This window comes from Pleurodeles waltl, chromosome 12 (genome assembly GCF_031143425.1).
Source record: "Pleurodeles waltl isolate 20211129_DDA chromosome 12, aPleWal1.hap1.20221129, whole genome shotgun sequence".
In the NCBI taxonomy this organism is placed as follows: Eukaryota; Metazoa; Chordata; class Amphibia; order Caudata; family Salamandridae; genus Pleurodeles; species Pleurodeles waltl.
The window spans coordinates 222,274,338-222,292,427 of record NC_090451.1 but is presented as its reverse complement, the minus strand read 5'-3'; the positions used below and the strand labels follow the sequence as shown (position 1 = coordinate 222,292,427).

The 18,090-nt window shown below is 42.5% G+C and overlaps 1 protein-coding gene across 1 annotated transcript in view; it reads right to left on the bottom strand.

The window, feature by feature from the left end:
- CYB5B (cytochrome b5 type B) overlaps nt 1-13,780 on the bottom strand; it is a 217,496-nt gene extending 203,716 nt beyond the window's left edge. The window contains exon 1 of the mRNA XM_069216281.1: nt 13,521-13,780. Within this exon, the coding sequence (XP_069072382.1) occupies nt 13,521-13,670 (150 nt within the window). The 5' untranslated portion in view covers nt 13,671-13,780. The remainder of the gene's footprint in view (nt 1-13,520) is intronic.
- Nucleotides 13,781-18,090: the final 4,310 nt, after the last annotated feature.

Here is an 18,090-nt window from a genome sequence, read left to right as displayed (position 1 = left end):
AAGATCACTTCTATGTGCCACGTAAAAAGTACAACCCCTTGTATTATCTAGCCAAGTGCGTCCCGAACTGTGGGTTGTCAGCTGATGTCTGGTTGGTCGTGAAATTTACAAGCAATAAAAAAAGATGCCTTTAAATTTTGAATGTATCTAGCCACATCTGCTACACTTCAATGACAGGTCAAATGCCAAGCTGTCTTCAGAGAAATTGCTGTTTTTTTTTCTGTTTTTTGTTTACATGGAGATTTGAGTTTGCAAAGTCCTCTCATTTTGCAGTCAGAGAAGGAAAAGTGAATTATGTGACAATCTTTCTGGGGCACAGAAAGTGTGAAAAGCTGAAACACAACAAAATGTAAATACCTGTAAATTAACTGTACACATTAAGCGGTTCGGAGTGCAAAAATGAAGCACATTTTTGGAATTCCAAAGTGTGATAGTAACAAATAATAGGATCATAACAAGTCAAGTCACCTTTTCTTGGTGATGCACAAATGATAAATATTCAGTGAAACCCGATTTCCACAAATTATCATTTGTATGCAATATAATTTTATTAGTAAAACTGCAAGTTCATGCAAATTTAGTGGCCATTTCAACGGAAATCGTGCTATTTGTAAATATCACAGTGATGCTTTAGTTACATAAAAATAAAATCTAATTGCATGCCTCATGTCTATAAAAGCGGAGTATGTTCCAAAACAGATGGAGGAGATCCCGGAGCCGGGCCCACCGGCCCCGGCTCACCAAACCCTCGCCTACTGAGTCCGAACAGGGGAAGAAACTGACGCTTCAAGCTGCTGCCTCCTTAACAGAACCTGACCTTTCGGATGGGGTGAGGGCCGGAACAGACCAAGACCATGACTCAGACCCCGCCTGACAGACTCTGATTCACGAACGAGCGCACCAGAAGATCTCCCCTACATAACATCTCAAATATCCGACAATATCATTTAAATGGACTCCATTGAACCGCTGGAGCTGCCGCTGATCCCACAATTTGGGGTTATAGGAGGATGGGCCGGACTGAGAAAGGATGGCCCAACAGTTGGCTCACCTCCCCCCTCCCCCATTCTCCTGCCTCTTCGTCTTTGTAGAGGGAGTATCGTATGACACTCCATATGGTTATTGTGTTCTGTTTGGGCGGCCAGGAGTTGCTGGACTGTCCTTGGGAGGGGAGTTGGGGTCTTGTTTAATGGTTATGTCCTCTGTGATCTCCTGTGAGACTGTGTTTATTGATATGCAGAACGTTGCAGATGTAGTGGGGTTGCTGGGGGTATGACTCCCGAAGATGACCGTATATTATTACACAATGCCAGTACCATTGAATACACTTAATGTGATTGCCTGGAATGTTCAAGGATTGGGATCAATGGCTTAGCGGCATAAAATGTTGTCATATTTCAAATGCCACAGGGTACATATTGCTGTGCTTCAGGAAACACACCTCACACAGACAGAAGCCAAGCATCCTCTGCGGCGTTGGAGGGGGCAACTGTTTCGGACCCCCTATTTGGTCTAAGCCTGGGGTACACTGATCAGGGCAGGGGTACCCTTTGAAGCAACGAGGATGGTAGTGGACAATGAAGGGCGGTTTGTCTTGGTGGGAGGACACCTGCATGGTGGATCTTTCGTGCTGGGGTCGATATATGCCTCTAATTGCGACCAGGTGGCCTATCTCCATACCCTGTCTGCACACATGGCTGATTTCCCAGGAGGGCATACCTCACTGAGGGGGGGTGACTCCAATGGGGTCCTGGATACTGATCTCGACCGCTCTTCCCTGCCGGTGCAGGGAGCTATGTCGATTAGGATTGCTGCAGTGCTGAACGCCTGGCTGTGTAGCTGGGCCTTGGATGATGTGTGGCGAGCACACCACCCAATGCACCAAGACTACTCCTACTATTCTCATATCCACCAGGTACATACTAGAATTGATAGGTTTGTGTGCAGTGGACCCATTAGTGGACAGATAAGACACTCTGAGTACTTAGGCCACACATTCTCTGACCACGGCCTGCTTCTGCTACATATGCAAGTGGCGGAGCCATGACCCCCTATCCCAACTTGGTGCCTACAGCCAACTGCACTGGAAGATGCCAGTTTTAGAGAAGCACTGTCTACGACGGTGGTGGACTTCTGTTCCTGTAATGAGGGCTCAGCAAAGCAAAGGGGAATGGAATGGGAGGCCCTCAAGGTGGTGGTGCGAGGCCACTGTATGTGCCAGACGTCAGGCATTAGGCGAGTATTGGAGGGAGACCTCATGCATCTTGAGGACCGATTGCATGCCTTGGATAATGAACAAGGCCGCAGCCCTCAGGCTCTCCGACGGTTGTTGGAAGTCCGTGAGGAATACGCAGTGGCTCTTGTGAAGCTTAGGTGTCATGACCATGTGGGGTATATGCGCTGGGTACATGAGGAGGAAGGTAGGGCTGGAAGGCTGCTGGCCTGGTTGGTTCTCCCCCACACAGCAGGGAACCCGATTAATGGGATTACATTGTCTGACGGTTCTTTGGTACATGAACCCCTCAGTATAAATGCAGCGTTCTGTGATTATTACTTAGCGCTGTATGCCCACCCAGAGACTCCGCTACCGGACACACTAGATGACCTATTAGCCAGACTACAGCTGAAGACTCTCAACAAGGAGAACACTGCGCTGCTGGGTGTGGAGGTGACAGAAGATGAAGTGAAATTGGCTATTAAAGACTTGGCACCTGGTAAGACTCCTGGGACGGATGGCCTTCCCCCAGAGTTTTACAACTGGGCAGTAGGTATCTTAGCCCCAAGGCTGGTAGCAGTATATGCAGAAGCCTATGGGAAGAGCCTTCTCCCTGTAACACTGAGGGAGGCGCTGGTGGTACCCCTCCCTAAAACTACTGATCGACATGCGGGGGTAAAAGACTTCTGGGCCCTCTCCATGCTCAATACTGATTTAAAAATTCTGAGTACGGTACTAGCCACCAGACTTTTGCTGTATATGCAGAACATGATCCATGATGACCAATGCTGGGTTATACCTACCAGGAACACCTCATAAAATCTCCGAAGACTTGCACAATATTGTATAGTTCCCCACAACCGACGGACTCAGGCACAGTGGTAGTGTCAGTAGACCTGGAAAAAGCTTTTGACACGGTGTGATGGGACTACATTGAAGTTACGATGCAACGGTTGGGCCTGGGAGAAGCATGGCTTAAATGGTTTTCAGCTGTAATACTGTTCCTCAACTGCAAGAGTCAGAACCGGGCGGCTGATCTTGGATGAATATGCCATCCATAGAGTTACCAGGCAGGAGTGTCCGCTCTCCCAGTTGCTCTTCGCATTGGCTATGGAGACCCTGGTGGAGTGGTTCAGACAGGAAGAGTATGGTAAAGGGATGTGCCAGGGAGGAACGGAACATATTATACCGCTGTACACTGATGACTTGTTTATTTACCCAAGAGGTGGGAAGAGAGATTTGCCCTGGGCACTTGAGACACTGGAAAGGTTTGGGACCTACTCAGGGTTACGCCTTAACAGAGGGGAAAAGTGTGTGTTTCCGATAGTTGCTGGCAGTGCCCCGCCTAGCACTTGCCCGACTGATGTTAAGTGAGCTTCTAACACATTAAAATATCTTGGGATTCAAATCTACCTTGACATAGTTGCTTTGCCCAGATTGCCCTCCCACAAATCAAAACGATCACTTAGATCTGGGGTTGGTTTTTGGCATTCCCTCAACTTGCCCTTGATGGCGCGCATTTCACTGTCCAAGATGATTATGCACCCCCGGCTTCTTTATTTCTTTGTTAACCTGTCAGTTACTGTTCCGGTACACTGGTTTAAAGCATTAGACATTCTCCTCAGAGACCTAATATGGAATGGAGGGCGCCAAAGGGTTGCACTGACCACCCTCCACCGACGCCCAGAAGCGGGGGGGCTGGGGGTCCCAGACTTTGAACTCTACTATGTAGCGGCACAGCTACAGTGGCCGGCGCAGTGGCTGACTGCCCATGGGTTGTCTGAGGTGTATTGGGGTGGGGCTGGACAGAGTGCAGACAAACTAATGGCTGGACTTTTCCGGCCAAGACTCCTGTCCCGGCGAGATGGAGTTCTTGTGACTGCGGCCTATAGGGCCTGGCGTAGAGCACTTAAGCGCACTGGGGTCCAGACTCCATACGCGCTTGGGATCCCACTGGTGGGTCTTCCACTTGGTGAACCCCCACGTTGCTTTACTGAAAGGCAAATGTCCCCCTGCACGGATGTAGGTCTGATTACCATGGGCGACTGTTATGCCCTGGGTGCGTGGACATCTTTTGCGGAACTACTGGACCAGACGGAATTATCAAGGGGTCAGTTCTTGAGATATGAGGCAGTGTCCTGAGCTGTCCAAGACTTATGGGGGGAGGGTACAGAGGAGCCACCCACACGTGCAGTGCTCCAGACGATATTCCAGATGGGTGGAGGACCACACATGGTGACCTGGCTGTATAAGGCACTAAATGAAATGGCGAGTAGGCCACTACATGCTCTGAAAGCTCGATGGAAGGTAGATGCGGGAAGGGAACTGACTGAGATTGAGTGAGGGCGAGCGGCTTCATCTCACGGAACACTCGCCTTAGGCTAATTCAGTTCAATCTCATACCCAGGACAAATCTTACCCCACATAGGCTCCAGTCCACAAACGGTGGGGAACCTCAGGCCTGCCCTAGATGCCGGGCTAGGGACGCAGACTTCGAGCACATGGTATAGGGGTGCCCTACACTGGAAGTCTACTGGGCTGGGGTGGTGGCACACCTTAATATCGCCCTAGATAGGTCCCTTCCTGTGATCCTGGAGGTCTGCCTATTGGGCCTCCTGGTAAGGAAACCTCCTAAAAAAGTGGAGAACAGGTTCACAGATCTAGCCCTAGTGCTAGCGTGACATAAGATAGCGTTAACCTGGAGAACGCCCGAGGGACTCTGGCTTACCACATGGGTACATGAAGTCACACGCTGGGCCGAGGTGGAGGAGAGAACTTTAAGGAGAGAGGAATCACAGGGGCTTCATCGCCAACCTATAGCACATTTCTGGGCGGAGATCATGGAAGAGTGGGAAGCAATTGACCTCCCTGATGACGCTCATACAGAATCCAGCGCTGAGGAGGGCCCGAGATAAGGCCCCATCAATAACGCCACAATTGTACATCGGAGGTTGCTGGGGCCTCCCAGATAAAACTTGGGGCTACCAATCCAGCAGCGACAGACGAGCTGCTACTACCCAAATATTGTTGCAGAATCGCTGGAGGTTACATGGCACGATGACATGGTTAATTAGTTGGTAGAGTTATACCTTAATATTATAATGTCTATATTTCCAATTGGTGTGGTTTGAAATGACATAGGTGTGCTCTGGATAACAAAAGGGTCTCCCCCAAGGGCATGATATCCAGTATTAGAGAAACTTGGTAATGGTTTCATACAATGCTGCAGAACACGAGAAACAGAACTTGGGCAAACTAGACCTATTTGGAAATAACGAATTATGCTAAGTGTATAAGAGCAATTATGAATATGATATACTATGTATGCACAAAATGACGCAATTCTAACAATGATTTATAATATCGTGGCTACTGTCAATCTTCAGTACGCCATTTTTTTTTTTTTTTTTTAAAGCCAAGTATGATGCAAAAGTCTGTCATGCTAAAAAGTAGGTTGTGGTTTTAAAACGTTTGGGAATTTGAGAAGCACTGATATAGCTGTTTCTGCACAAGATGTCCACACCACTGTCATAAGCTACTGGCACACTATTCAACTGAGATCAAGTTTCTTTTAACAACAGAAATTGACACACTATTGGCTAATCTGCACTATCTGGCTCACGCTACAGCAACTGTCAGGCTTTTGCCAATCTGTACAAGTTCTAATTTTTTTTTCCAACAACCAGAAATGTAATTTTGGTGGACATAATACAATGCTGCATTTACATTATTGTTATAATGCAACTATTTTTGTTTTTGACCCTCCTTTAGACACATTTTTCCTGTATAGTTGTTCAGCTATGCAGTCTGTAGCACCACCTTCACCCTTTCTCCAGAAAAGTACCCTTAGAAAAGCACCCATATATCCACTCATTTGATGCAAATATCGCACTATAAGTGGTCAAAGATTCTGACCAAACTGAAAATAAACCTATATTACTATTTTGGTGTTGAAGGGCAGAATGTTGTCGATCATCTGCCTGCTAATACACCAGCACAATGTGATGCTTTGGATGAATAGCATATTGCAGTTAAACAACTTAAAATTTATATTGAAGGAAAAAGGAGTCTGTTGCTGTAACTTTTTCAAAAGGGGGCAGGGCCATGATAAGGCAATAGACTAACTGTTTTAGCACCTTATAGCAAACCTGAAGGGTTTACATCCAAACTAATATGAGATCAATTAGTGTCCAAATGCAACGACAAAAGAGTTCAAAGGAATTTCCTTGCAAGTAAGAGAACTCTAAAAAGCTAAGCTTCACCATCGTATTATCTGATTTATTTATTTTTTAAGATGACAGGTGCATCAAATATGCGAGATAGGCTCAATACCTGGAAACGTTTTTGGACATAGGCTAACCAGGCGACTGAGGCACCCTTCTTCAATTTAAGGCAACCTAAGATGATCTCTCCATTCAAACTAGCCTCAGTACTAACCCAGACGTTAACCCAGAGTAAAAGGGGTAGGGGTTAGCTTAACTATCATATATATACTTTAAGCTCTGAGTGAATAATAACATAGGAGCTGGTAGGAGGCAGATGCATAAGCCACCTACAAATGCAGTTTTCTTCAGTCTGCAAAATCATAACATTATGGTATTCCCATACCCCAGCACCATATAAGGCAGCGGATACATACGGAGCATTATTGATATTCAAGAAAGGTGAAATGGACTTCCTGTCTGCCGCCTGTGACATATTAAACAACGCTCTAGCCAATCTGCATAACTTCAAACAAGAGCAGCAAATCTGCAACTTAAAATCAGATAAGAAGATGGTGAAACTTCGCTTTTTGGGGTTTTCTCACTTGCAGAAATTGCAGATTAAATCTTAGAAATCCTCTATTAAAGATTATCTTATGTTTTTTGCACTCGCCGATCCTGCACTGTATTTAACGATAGCTCAATTACGCTGGGAGAGATCCCTAATTTTTAGCTTTAGGGCTGGCATCGTGTGGCGTCTAATGAGCTTCTCTGGTACCTGTGGTCTCTTGGGGGCCTCAGCTTTGACTTGTCCTCATTATGGATTGTCCGAATAGACTTTGGTGCATTTTGTGTTTTTCTGTAAATGTTATAAACCTTTTCCCAGTTATTTATTAAGCAGACTTTAAAACCACTGAGGTTTAGGAAATGCCATGATGCACTGCTCTATCTTCAGCTTTTATAAAGTCACAATGTGTTATGGCATTTCCTCCTGTGGTGAGGATTGGGAAATCAATACAGGGCTAGTTCGATATTTGTCTTTACATACTTAGAAGTGAGCAAACGGATGTATGTTTTCTGGTTGTGGGAGGTGATTTGAGAGGACCTTGAGTCTTGGGGATTGTAGCAGTTATTAAGATCTTTATAGCTTATTAATTTTTAGATTGTGGTGACGTCTGTTAAGGGGGGGGGCTAACATTCTATCGTACTGAGCTGATTTCTTTTTAATGTTGATTTGTTTTTGGAATTGTTATGTATTTTATGTACGTTTTGTTACTCACTTATCTGTTATGGCTACTTTTGCGCCGAATAAAGAATTATGATGATGTTCTCTTGTGAAAATAATTCTTTAGATAAAGCAGTATATATTGCCAACAGTCTAGAGAATTTGCAGGAGGATGCTAAACAGGTTAGAAGCTTCTTGTTCAGCTGTCCAGTTAGCTAGCATAACCTCTTCTAACAGTGTGCAAGCCTCGAAACCCAATTTGCTAAATCGTAGAGCGAGATTACTTGGACATTCCTTAAGGATCCAATGCTTTAGGTCTGGTTCTCTTTTACACGTGTTGAATTTTAAGAATTGTCCTGCAACAAGTCAGGAGTGTTCAACCTGGAACTTGGTTGGGCACTTCGGGAAAGTGCGCAGAGGCTGCAAATGCATCAACATAATAAATGGGTCAGACGAAGACGTTTCTCCCAATTTAGAGAATGTCAGTGACAATCTAAATTAGTTGGTTCTTTCAACTGATGCAGTGGATATGTACAAGAGGGTAAGATGTACTACTACCCTCATGTTCTCATCACCATAGATGGCACCAATTTAGAATTACTGGTTACCTCTGGTGCCAGGATTATGATCATTTTGTTGGAGAAGTGCAAGATGTTTTGCCAAGGAAAATTGTTGTTACCTCCTAACTTCACCACCGCTGTATTTCAAGGTGGCAGAATTAATCTGTTAGGATATTTTTGGTCAGAGATAGGCTTTAAACGGTAAGATAATCAAAGGCAAGGTTTATGTTGCTCACAAAAGGTGTCAATATTTTAGGTTGGAAGAACAAAGTTGATTGTAGTACGATCATCAAGCCTGGAGATAAACTTCCAGTGCTCTTGGTTCACAGCAACATAAATCACAACTGAGTGCTGAAATGTGGTCATGTGCCTACAGAGAAGTTAGATAAAATAAGAATTGTTAGCATATTATTACATTAAAAGTAGGCTGTATCCCTGTAAAACACAAGCTACAAAACGTACAACACTATGTGAGGGGGTGGATTATCCTGGATCCTCTACAAGTTGCAAGATGACCTCATTAAATTTGAAACTCTTGATGCTACATTCCAATTATGCTGAATGCCATTTGGCCTGGCCTTAGCAACACTGGTATTTTAAAACTCATATTCACAATATTAACGGTGCTGGACATTGTAGTTGCCTTTCAGGACAACATTCTAATTCTCGCAAAGTCTGAGGAGGATCACCACAATGCTGTAGAACGGGTTAACCAGGTTTCAAGATCAGGATGTCACTGTAAGCAGAAACAAGTCAATTGTCCAAGTAAATGAAGTTGAGTACTTAGGATATATACTCTTGAGTAAGTGGCTCAAACCTAAACTGAGTTTAGTATATAGAGTTGTTAATGGACCACATCCCACAGAAAAAGGACAACTGTGCTCATTCTTAGGTCTTTACAAATTGTATTCCAAGTTTATTAGGAATGTCTTAGACTTAGACCTTGCAGAATGTGTCTGAATTTTGTTATAGAAAAACAAAAAATGGAAAATGACCTCCGCAATGTCAGATATCCTTTGCCCTAACTACCCAAAACATAGTGACAGCCCCTGCTTCAGAACCATGTGTAGCAGGCCACAAAACATGTGTCATTGTTGTTGACAGTTCTTACGGCATGGCAGCCATCTTATCTCAGGCTCATGGAATGAATGAGGACACAATTAGATTCACTGTCAGGTGAATGAAGGATGCATCAATAAGATATTCTGTAATAGGGAAATAAACTCTTGTAAGAGCACAGTGGATACAGACGTTTAAACAATATCTATGGGGTGGTAATTATCTTTAAGAACAGATCACTGACTGTCAGTTTGGTGAGAAAACAAAATCCACTGCAAAGGTAGCAAAACTATCCACCAAGATTCTTGATTTCAATTTTAGAGTGGAGAACATCGATGGGGGGAAAATGTAAAAGATTACTTTTTGTCTAGGTTGCCTTATTGTGCAGATGTACATGACATTTTGGGTGAAAATGAAATAGAGAAGATTAGTATTGCTAAGGTTGAAAAAGCTTAATTTGTGCAATAAGAAGGAGTGTAATTAAAAGATGACACTTGATGTCAAATTGAATGAGGTGATAAACTTCTTAACTAAGGACTGACCTAGACAGAACTCTCTAAGCGTGCATTTGCATTCATTCTAAGAGATGGCTGATAAGTTGTCTTTCAAAGGTGGAGTTCCTAGAAGATGGGATATGTTAATTCTTCCTGCATGTTTGGGACATAAGGTTTCAGAAACAGCTTATGGTGGCTTTCTGTTGGCCTGAAAGTGATGTTGAACTGTTAGTGTGAGGCTGGATAGTGTGTAATTTTAGCCATAAACATTTTGTCACCTCAGTTCCAAACACTGTCACAGAGGAGTCCTGGGAAAGGGTGTGACAGGAAGTGGAAGTTGATTTTCTAGGTCTTTTCATTGTTCTTCTATGACATCCAGGGTAAATTATTGCCTTGGTGGACAATATTTCAAGATGGATTGAGGTCAACAGTGTTACAGGACCCACTACAAAAAAGGTTTTACATTTCTTTTCAGAAGTCTATGCAAGGGAAGGTGTACCTGAAGAGATCTTTACATATAAAGGTGTTCAGTTCACATCACTGGCTATGAAGGAATTGTGCTTGTTGAGATTGTGATGATGCCATTAGAGGTATGCTATGGTCCTACAGTACTACTCTGCAATCAGTCAGTGGGAAAGTTCCTTTTGAGGTTATGAGAGGAAGGAATGTTGTGTTAAAGTTGTATCCATGTTGGATGGTTAAATTGTTGAGAGAGAAGTGTGATGTGAATGAACTGTACAACAAAGCAAAAACATTACTGATACAGAGCGTTGTATATACTGTGAGCTTGAGGGCAGGAAAAGAAGGACATAGCAGTCTCCCAAGTTTGCTATTGGTGGGGGTTGGATTCGTATTAAGGATCCTTTGTCACTGAAGAAGGGTCTGTCCAAAGTTAGGGATCTGTGCAGGTCATGGAAATGAGAAGAAAGGCTGTTCAGGTGGCTAATAGTCGATGGGAAGGGTTGGAGAGTCCAGCTGAAGCTGCATCGCATGTCTGTAAGGACTTAGCTTACAAATTAAGTGGCCCTAATAAAACTGTGTCTAAAGATCTCAAATAAACATTGTTGCAGCACTTGCTTAGAGTCAAAAGGATTACTTGCTGTTTCAAGGACTAAAGAACTGATTCACAGCTTTTAGGTTTTGCATCCATTTGTTTTGGACTTGTGTTTTTTTATTGTTTCTTTATTTTTGGGGTGTTATGTCTCTTCGCAGAGCTGTTTAGCATTTTGTGGCAGGGGAGGTGCGTGACCCCAGCATACAGAGCCGTTATGCTACATGGACCATTCCTTACTATTGGTAGTCTATATATTATGTTATGATGTTAAGCTATGAACCTAGTGGTGGTTATCAGATTGACCACGGAAGCAACTCCAGCTCCGCAAACGTCTCCTCAATAAAGCTTTGGATATACAAGGTGCGATGATAACCAACTGAGCATGAAAGGGTATGAGGACAATGGAAAACCTAATTGTAATGACAGCAGTCATTCGCTGGAGAGGCAACATCGTTTTATACGCCCCAGGAATTAGGTCCCCATGCCCCCCTTATGATCATTACTTATTTGCAATACATAACTCTTTTGTGGACAAGCCCTACTTTGGCTCACACAAGTCACTCCCTTATCCCATTTATATGTTTACTTCTTGATGGTTCTACATGTATTCTGATTTTGTAATGCAGGTTACATTCTAGGTTCGACTCAACTTATATATGTATTTCGAATTGTTAAATGTTATCTGCTATGTCATGTCTGCTAGTTGTTGCACAACTACCAATTAGCCATTTGTAGTGCAATCCTCAAACCAGGGGCATAGCTTATTCAGTGAGATTCAGGGGTTGTTAATTTCAAACTTCCCAACTAAAAAAAATGGAGGAATTCAGGGTGGAGGGGTAGCATGACCAAGGTTTAGGGTCAACTGTTTCCATGAGCATACCAGGCGAAAAACACTAGGCAGGAATGCTATCCCAAGCGATTGGCAATAGTAGACTATTTGCAAGAATTAATTCCACCACCTTTTCGGTGTCTGACTGGAAGTAGTATGCCTGGAAACATGACACTGGCAAGCCAACTACTGCCAATGTTTGTGAACTCCAAAAATAGTAAATTTGCACCACCTCAATGAGTACTTCCGTGGGTGCAGATGTTTTAATTTTTTTGGTAAGCAGAAATAATACCTGCTTCCTAAGACACTTTACCACAAGGTCTGCTTCAAACGAAAAAAAAAAAAAACAGCCTCCCTCATTTTGACCCAAGTTCATCTTAGTGAAAACTGACATAACGCCAAAACCTTTTTCACCCCGGACTGTAAACCGCTTCTGGAGTGTGAATGAGGCTGTTACCCCAGCGTGCGAAGGGGACTGTTATCCCAGTCGTCCTCTATGCTCGCATGGACCGCTTTGCAAAGTGTGACCTATTCTTTCAGCTGGTCTTCGAACATTTGCTAAGAAGGAGACCTGGGGCTGGCTTATTGCCACCATCCTGTCTCTCGCTTTCTTTGTTCTTTGGCCTCCTTACTCCCTGTGATCCATCTCCCATGACAGGATGTTTGGGGTGGGGTACAATCATCGAGCTTTGCTGGCCCACTCCTGACAACCTTTCTGGGTTGGCCCTTATGTCCGTGGGCACCTTAGGCACAGCCTTTAAGAGCATGCTATGATGGGCATGCCTGTGTTCAAAGCCTCTTGGTGAAACATCAGACAAGAAAATTAGGCCTGGGTGAAATTTTAAGTACGCTGGAGTAACTAGTGTAATGTTGGTAATTTTGCACAACAAGATATAAGCAAAATTAGTGAGGTTATGCCATTATCTGTATTGTGTATTTTTGGGTAGAAATTTTAACGTGAGATGTACCGTTGGGTATTTTTTTTTAAGTGCAAGGTATTTCAGGTAGATCTTTTAACCCGAGCGGACCGTTCTAGTAATTTTTGAGTGTGAAAGAAGAAATGTCAATGTGAATGGCAGTGTTTAGGACACGAATGACAGTTACTTTAATGTGGGTGGTCAACAAGCATTCCATGTAGATTTTAGTCCCCGAGCAGAACGCTCGGGTAAATTTTAAAACAAAACTGTAAATCCAAAAGCAAGCGGCATTGTTTAGAAGGTAAGCAACCAGAAACTGACCACTACGTACATTTCTGAGTCGAATTTTTACCAAAACGAACCGTTCATATAACATTTTTCAGTGCAAAATGCATTTTACCCAGTGATGTGTAATTTTTCAGTAATTTCGCAGAATCATACCACCCAAAATTATACAAGTTACACTTAACCCCAAGAGAAAACTCGACAAAGACACGGTACACCGGACTCAGGGCCCAAGACCAGGCAACCAAACCAATAAATCATTTATTTGAGGGAGGAGGGGGAAGTCACACCCCAAACATGCCCACTGGAGGTACGTTCCTGCCTCAAACATGCACTTGAGCAAAGGGCACACTGTAAGTTATGTATAATCAGTATGCCCTCAAGCATCATGAATGATCTCTGCCTGATGTTTCCACATCCGAATACGTCCAGGAATTTGAATCCCCCCCCCCCCCGGAATGAAGTCCGGCCTACATAAAACAGCAAATAAAAAAAAATAAAAAAATCCGTTCAGTGTTCGATTTAAGTCGACATCTCCAAAATCGGTTGCCCTCAAAATCTAAACTCCTGGCTAAGATCTTGCCTACCTCCTTCCTCTTCAGATCTAAGGGCCAACCTCCTTCCAGCCTGGCAGCCCCGTCATCCCCTCTTGTTCTACCTTCTCATTCTGTCAAGCTCACCTCGTCCACAAAGCGTGTTACATCGTACACTCGATCGTGGATGACCAGCCAGGCCTTCTCAGGTGTGTTGCGTTTATGAATCTCTTCCAGAGTAAAGTATTTGACCTCACACTCCTGGGGCGCCTCTTTACCACTCGCTTCCTTCGCCATGCTGCTGCTGCTGCTGCTGCTGCTGCTGCTGCCCGAGAAGGGCTCGTCACACCCGTAGGCTCTGCACCAGGGCCCGAACACCCCGGGCTAAATGAAAGTCGCACAATTCTGAGCACATTCAGCTTCCGTACTCCAGCTCTCAAAGGCTCACGACGCAATGTGGCATCTCTAAGCAACAGCCAATCCCAGCTCCACGCCATGCGGCCGGAAGGCTCCATGGGCCAATGAGCTGTAAAGTCTCGTTGCACGTGATTAGGGACTGTCCCTTGTCACAGCTTCACGGCAGCTCATTTATACAAAGGATCATGGTCAATGTTCACTCTAAAACGCCGCACGATCGTAATTACAGGAGTTTCGCCTTGATTGTTACTGTGGAGGCTAAGTAATCGCCTGTCTAAGGCATCTAATAATAACTTTCAAAGACAAGAGTAATGTTACTAATCAGTGGTCGAAATGCTTATAAGTACCGAAACTGTTCCCGAGCAGGGCTGCGAAGCTTTCTGATTACTTATGACTTTTCCTTTTAGTATGTGTGACCTTTTTCATGTCATGTGTGACATTTTGAGTGTCACTGAACTGCTATTAATTTTACCACGTTTTGTTTTCAGTGCAAGGGTCCAGTTCCTTAAATCATTGTGTCACCTGCAGTGATCTGTGTTTCACGTGTGCTGTGTGTGCAGCAAATAGTTTGAAGTTAAAATTGTAGTGGCACATCCTCATTGCCCGTTGTCAAAATACCTGCAGGAAATAACGCGTTTGTGTCTCCCTAGGAGTCCGTGCTAGCTTCCAGGTATTGGCACGCTGGTCCTTAATAAGTAAACTTACAAGGGGACGCGCATAGGTCGATGAACCTTTTGATTCGTATGGAGTATCCTAGCTATGGTATGACTAATGTTTCCCAATAATCAGTACACAAAATGTAATAACCATTAGACAAGACATAAATCAATAATCATCACACCATGACCTTTCAGTCATGAATAACTACAACTCAGTATACATTTTTGTAATTTTATTTCCCTATTAGTTACAATATTAAGTCATGAGATTAGTTCAAACTTAATTCAATTCAAGCTTAAATCCGGCATTAATTCATTAGAAGGTGCCAAACACATAACCTAATCAAAACTTGCATCAGAGTACATTCTAAAGCATTAGCATAGATCAACAAATGAATCAAAGGCTATCAGTCATTTTGTGTCGTGGAGTTCAGACAATAAGTCAGTCAATCATTTGTCTCTGTAATCTGTCAATTGTCATGGTAGGAAAACCCTCACCTAACCCAGACCTAACCCAGCATCAGCATGTGGTACTTCATGCAAAACAATTTAGAAACAAGAACTTAGAAAACATCTAGCTAAGAATACTATTTAGACAGCGCAGTTGGTACCTAGAAAGGAAAAACACAAAAATATAATTTAGTCACATTGTCATATCTACCTATCCTCGGTATGGGTCAGCAACAGAGTCAGTCTTTATCCTCAGGTCATCAGTCGATCAGCATCACATCAGGCTCTCAGTCAGAGAGTATGAGCCCAATGACAGAACCTCGAATCACCTCTTCGATCTCGCAGTTTTGCTCCCCTAACACCATCATCTGAACTTTCTTCCCTCTGTCACGTTGTTATATCAAAGTCACCCAGACTATCCCTCAATTTCTAATTGGTCAACTAATCATACGTGTTTACCCTAACCAATAATGTCTGTGTACCAAATCTATGAATTCTAGTATTTCACAGTTCACATGTCGTTGATTGGTCCACTTTACGATGTCCTTATCATCCGTCTCGTCAGGTATCGAAAATGTTGCATCTTCTACAGTCAGTGTCTTCATTGTTCGAGTCCTGGGAAAGTACACCCAGTGCACTTTACACACCAGTTGATACAATTCTAGTTCCATCATCTCCTGTCCGTCGGTTCACATGGAAGCTTCAGCTAAGCAAATTTTATTACACAATGAGCAGTTCACGGTTAGTTCATTTTTTCAGCACTTTTCCATTAAACGTTTAAGAAATACAGCTTCTGAATGAGGCCTGGCAAGACTAGGCCAAGACACTCACTAAGTTAAGGCCTGCAATTATTGCAAAACATAGGTTATATCCCTCAATATGACATATTACTACATTAATCTAATACATTTTCAATATTTCATATATATTAATCACACATTTAATACAATTCATGAATTCTGGTGGCCTTTCTCCAAGGTCACAATTTCAAACATGCACATTATTTTTTCATGTTAATCACCTTGTACCAATTTCATTATTCGAAATACTTTAACATTCATTAATAATTTTCTTAATTAAGACTTTTGCGTTCAGATTCCCTCCTCTGATGACTAAATATGTCATCACACTACTTTTTCCCCTCTACAATTTTATGATTCGATTTCCTCAGCATTTTGTCTTCTTCTCAAATCTTCCCTATAGATTCCTTTCATGTTTTGTTCTTCCCTCCTCTGAATATTTGTAATCTTTTGACACACTTTACATAATCCCCATATTCCTAATATGCAAGCAATTACAATCAATATTACCTGTATGATTTTTAGTAGCACCCCATTCCAAATATTACTAAGCCAATTTCTCAATGAAGCAAATCCTTTTCCAACCTTTTCCCAAACACCTGGTTCTTTCAATTCGTTCACATCACTACTCAAGTTAGTCAGGTTAGTAAGTAAGTCTCTTATCTCCTTACTGTTGTTAGGCATGTACGAACAACAATGCCTAGAGTTAATCATTTTACAGACTCCGCTGTCCTTCGCTGGAAGGATGTCTAAAGCAAGATGATTTTGAAGAGTCATAGCTCTATCCGCAGCCAATTCAGTATCTATCAGGAGTATTGCCCCTGTACAATTTTTCAGCATGTTATCCACAATAGTAGACAACTTTCGTATCTTGATCGAGTTCAGGATAACTCCCAGTGAAGGACTCACCGCACCAAATATATCTCCCACTACCTCAGAAGAGGATTCCCTCCTCTGTCTCTTATGATGTAATTCTGTCAATTTTGGAAACTTTTTCAAGTCCTCTATCTGGTAAATCTTTGGGAATACTATCCCCAAATAACATGTCCCATATCTTCTTCTTGGAAGACGGTAATAAGCATTAAGTCCACAAATATAATAGATACCCAGAATCTCAGGGTCCTGACCATTCAACATAAAAGTCCATTTACTCTGAAACAAAAACACATTAACTCGAACCCACATATAAAGTGTCAGTGCATGATTTAGGCCTATATATACATAGCTTCCCTATGTGTAATGCATCTAAAGCTAATTTCCCTTGTATCTTAATTGCAGTGTAAGCATAATCATTCTTGTAAGAACTTTTCTCTAAGCCTTTTCCTAATTTCTCTTTTAATGCTTTTCTCCTATCGTCAGTATGACCTAAGAAGCTCTTTTCTAAAGATGTAAGGAAGCATGTTAGATTGTTTTTATGAGCATAAGCCGTACTAAACATTAGTGTAGGCTCAAAGAATCTTCTAACCAATTCTATGTCATGATCCTTAGCTACTCTACTCAAATATCTAATAATAGGAACAAACGGAACAAACGAAAGCACTACATCGTGATTTGAGTAAAAATATTGAATATACTCCTGGTCATAAAATCTTGCTAGTAGCAGACTACAACTTATCCCGTAAGTTAATGGAAGACTATGGTAGGTAACTCCTTCCTCGACTGACGAAGGAATTTATGTACACACAAGACAATCTCTTGCATCCATTGTCTCAACATACTCACTCAACAAGCGATAGAAGACGTTAGAAGAAAGTTCTCCTTGAGCATTAGTATAATTATGCAAATATTTCTCATCTAACTTTAACTTCTCCAAAGCCGTTAGTGTAGTAGTCTCAGAAGCAGAAATATGGTTGGCTCCTTTCGCATCAAGAACAGACATACCCACAATCACCACTATAAACAAAATCCCACACATAATTGCCAAACCAACGTTCATATATTTACAGCGCTTAGCATCTCTAACCTGGTTATTGAACTCAGCCATGATCTGTAAAGAATCAGAAAGCAGAAGTAACCTTAGAAAAGTGCAACAAAAGTAGACAATTCCTCTTTCAGCAGTTCAGTTTCACATCCTGGAACCCCTTTTCCTTTGTCAAAATCGATTAGCAGCTTGTCACATCTGGTTTTTAATGTCAAATCAGGTTATCAATGTCTTTTCTAGTTTATTTTCAACTGTCTCTTTTCTCAAAATATTTTCAAATTTGTTTCAACAGTTCAGCTCCTGGATCATCTTCAGGGTACATCAAAATATTGAAACAGAACTTCCCTATCAAAACAAAAAGACATAAACTCCTGTTGCCATTCGTGTGTGTAGTTGCATATGCCCATTCAGGACTTGCGTATCTTTGACTTGCTATTCTCTGTCTCTCCAACTTTCGATCACCACTCAAC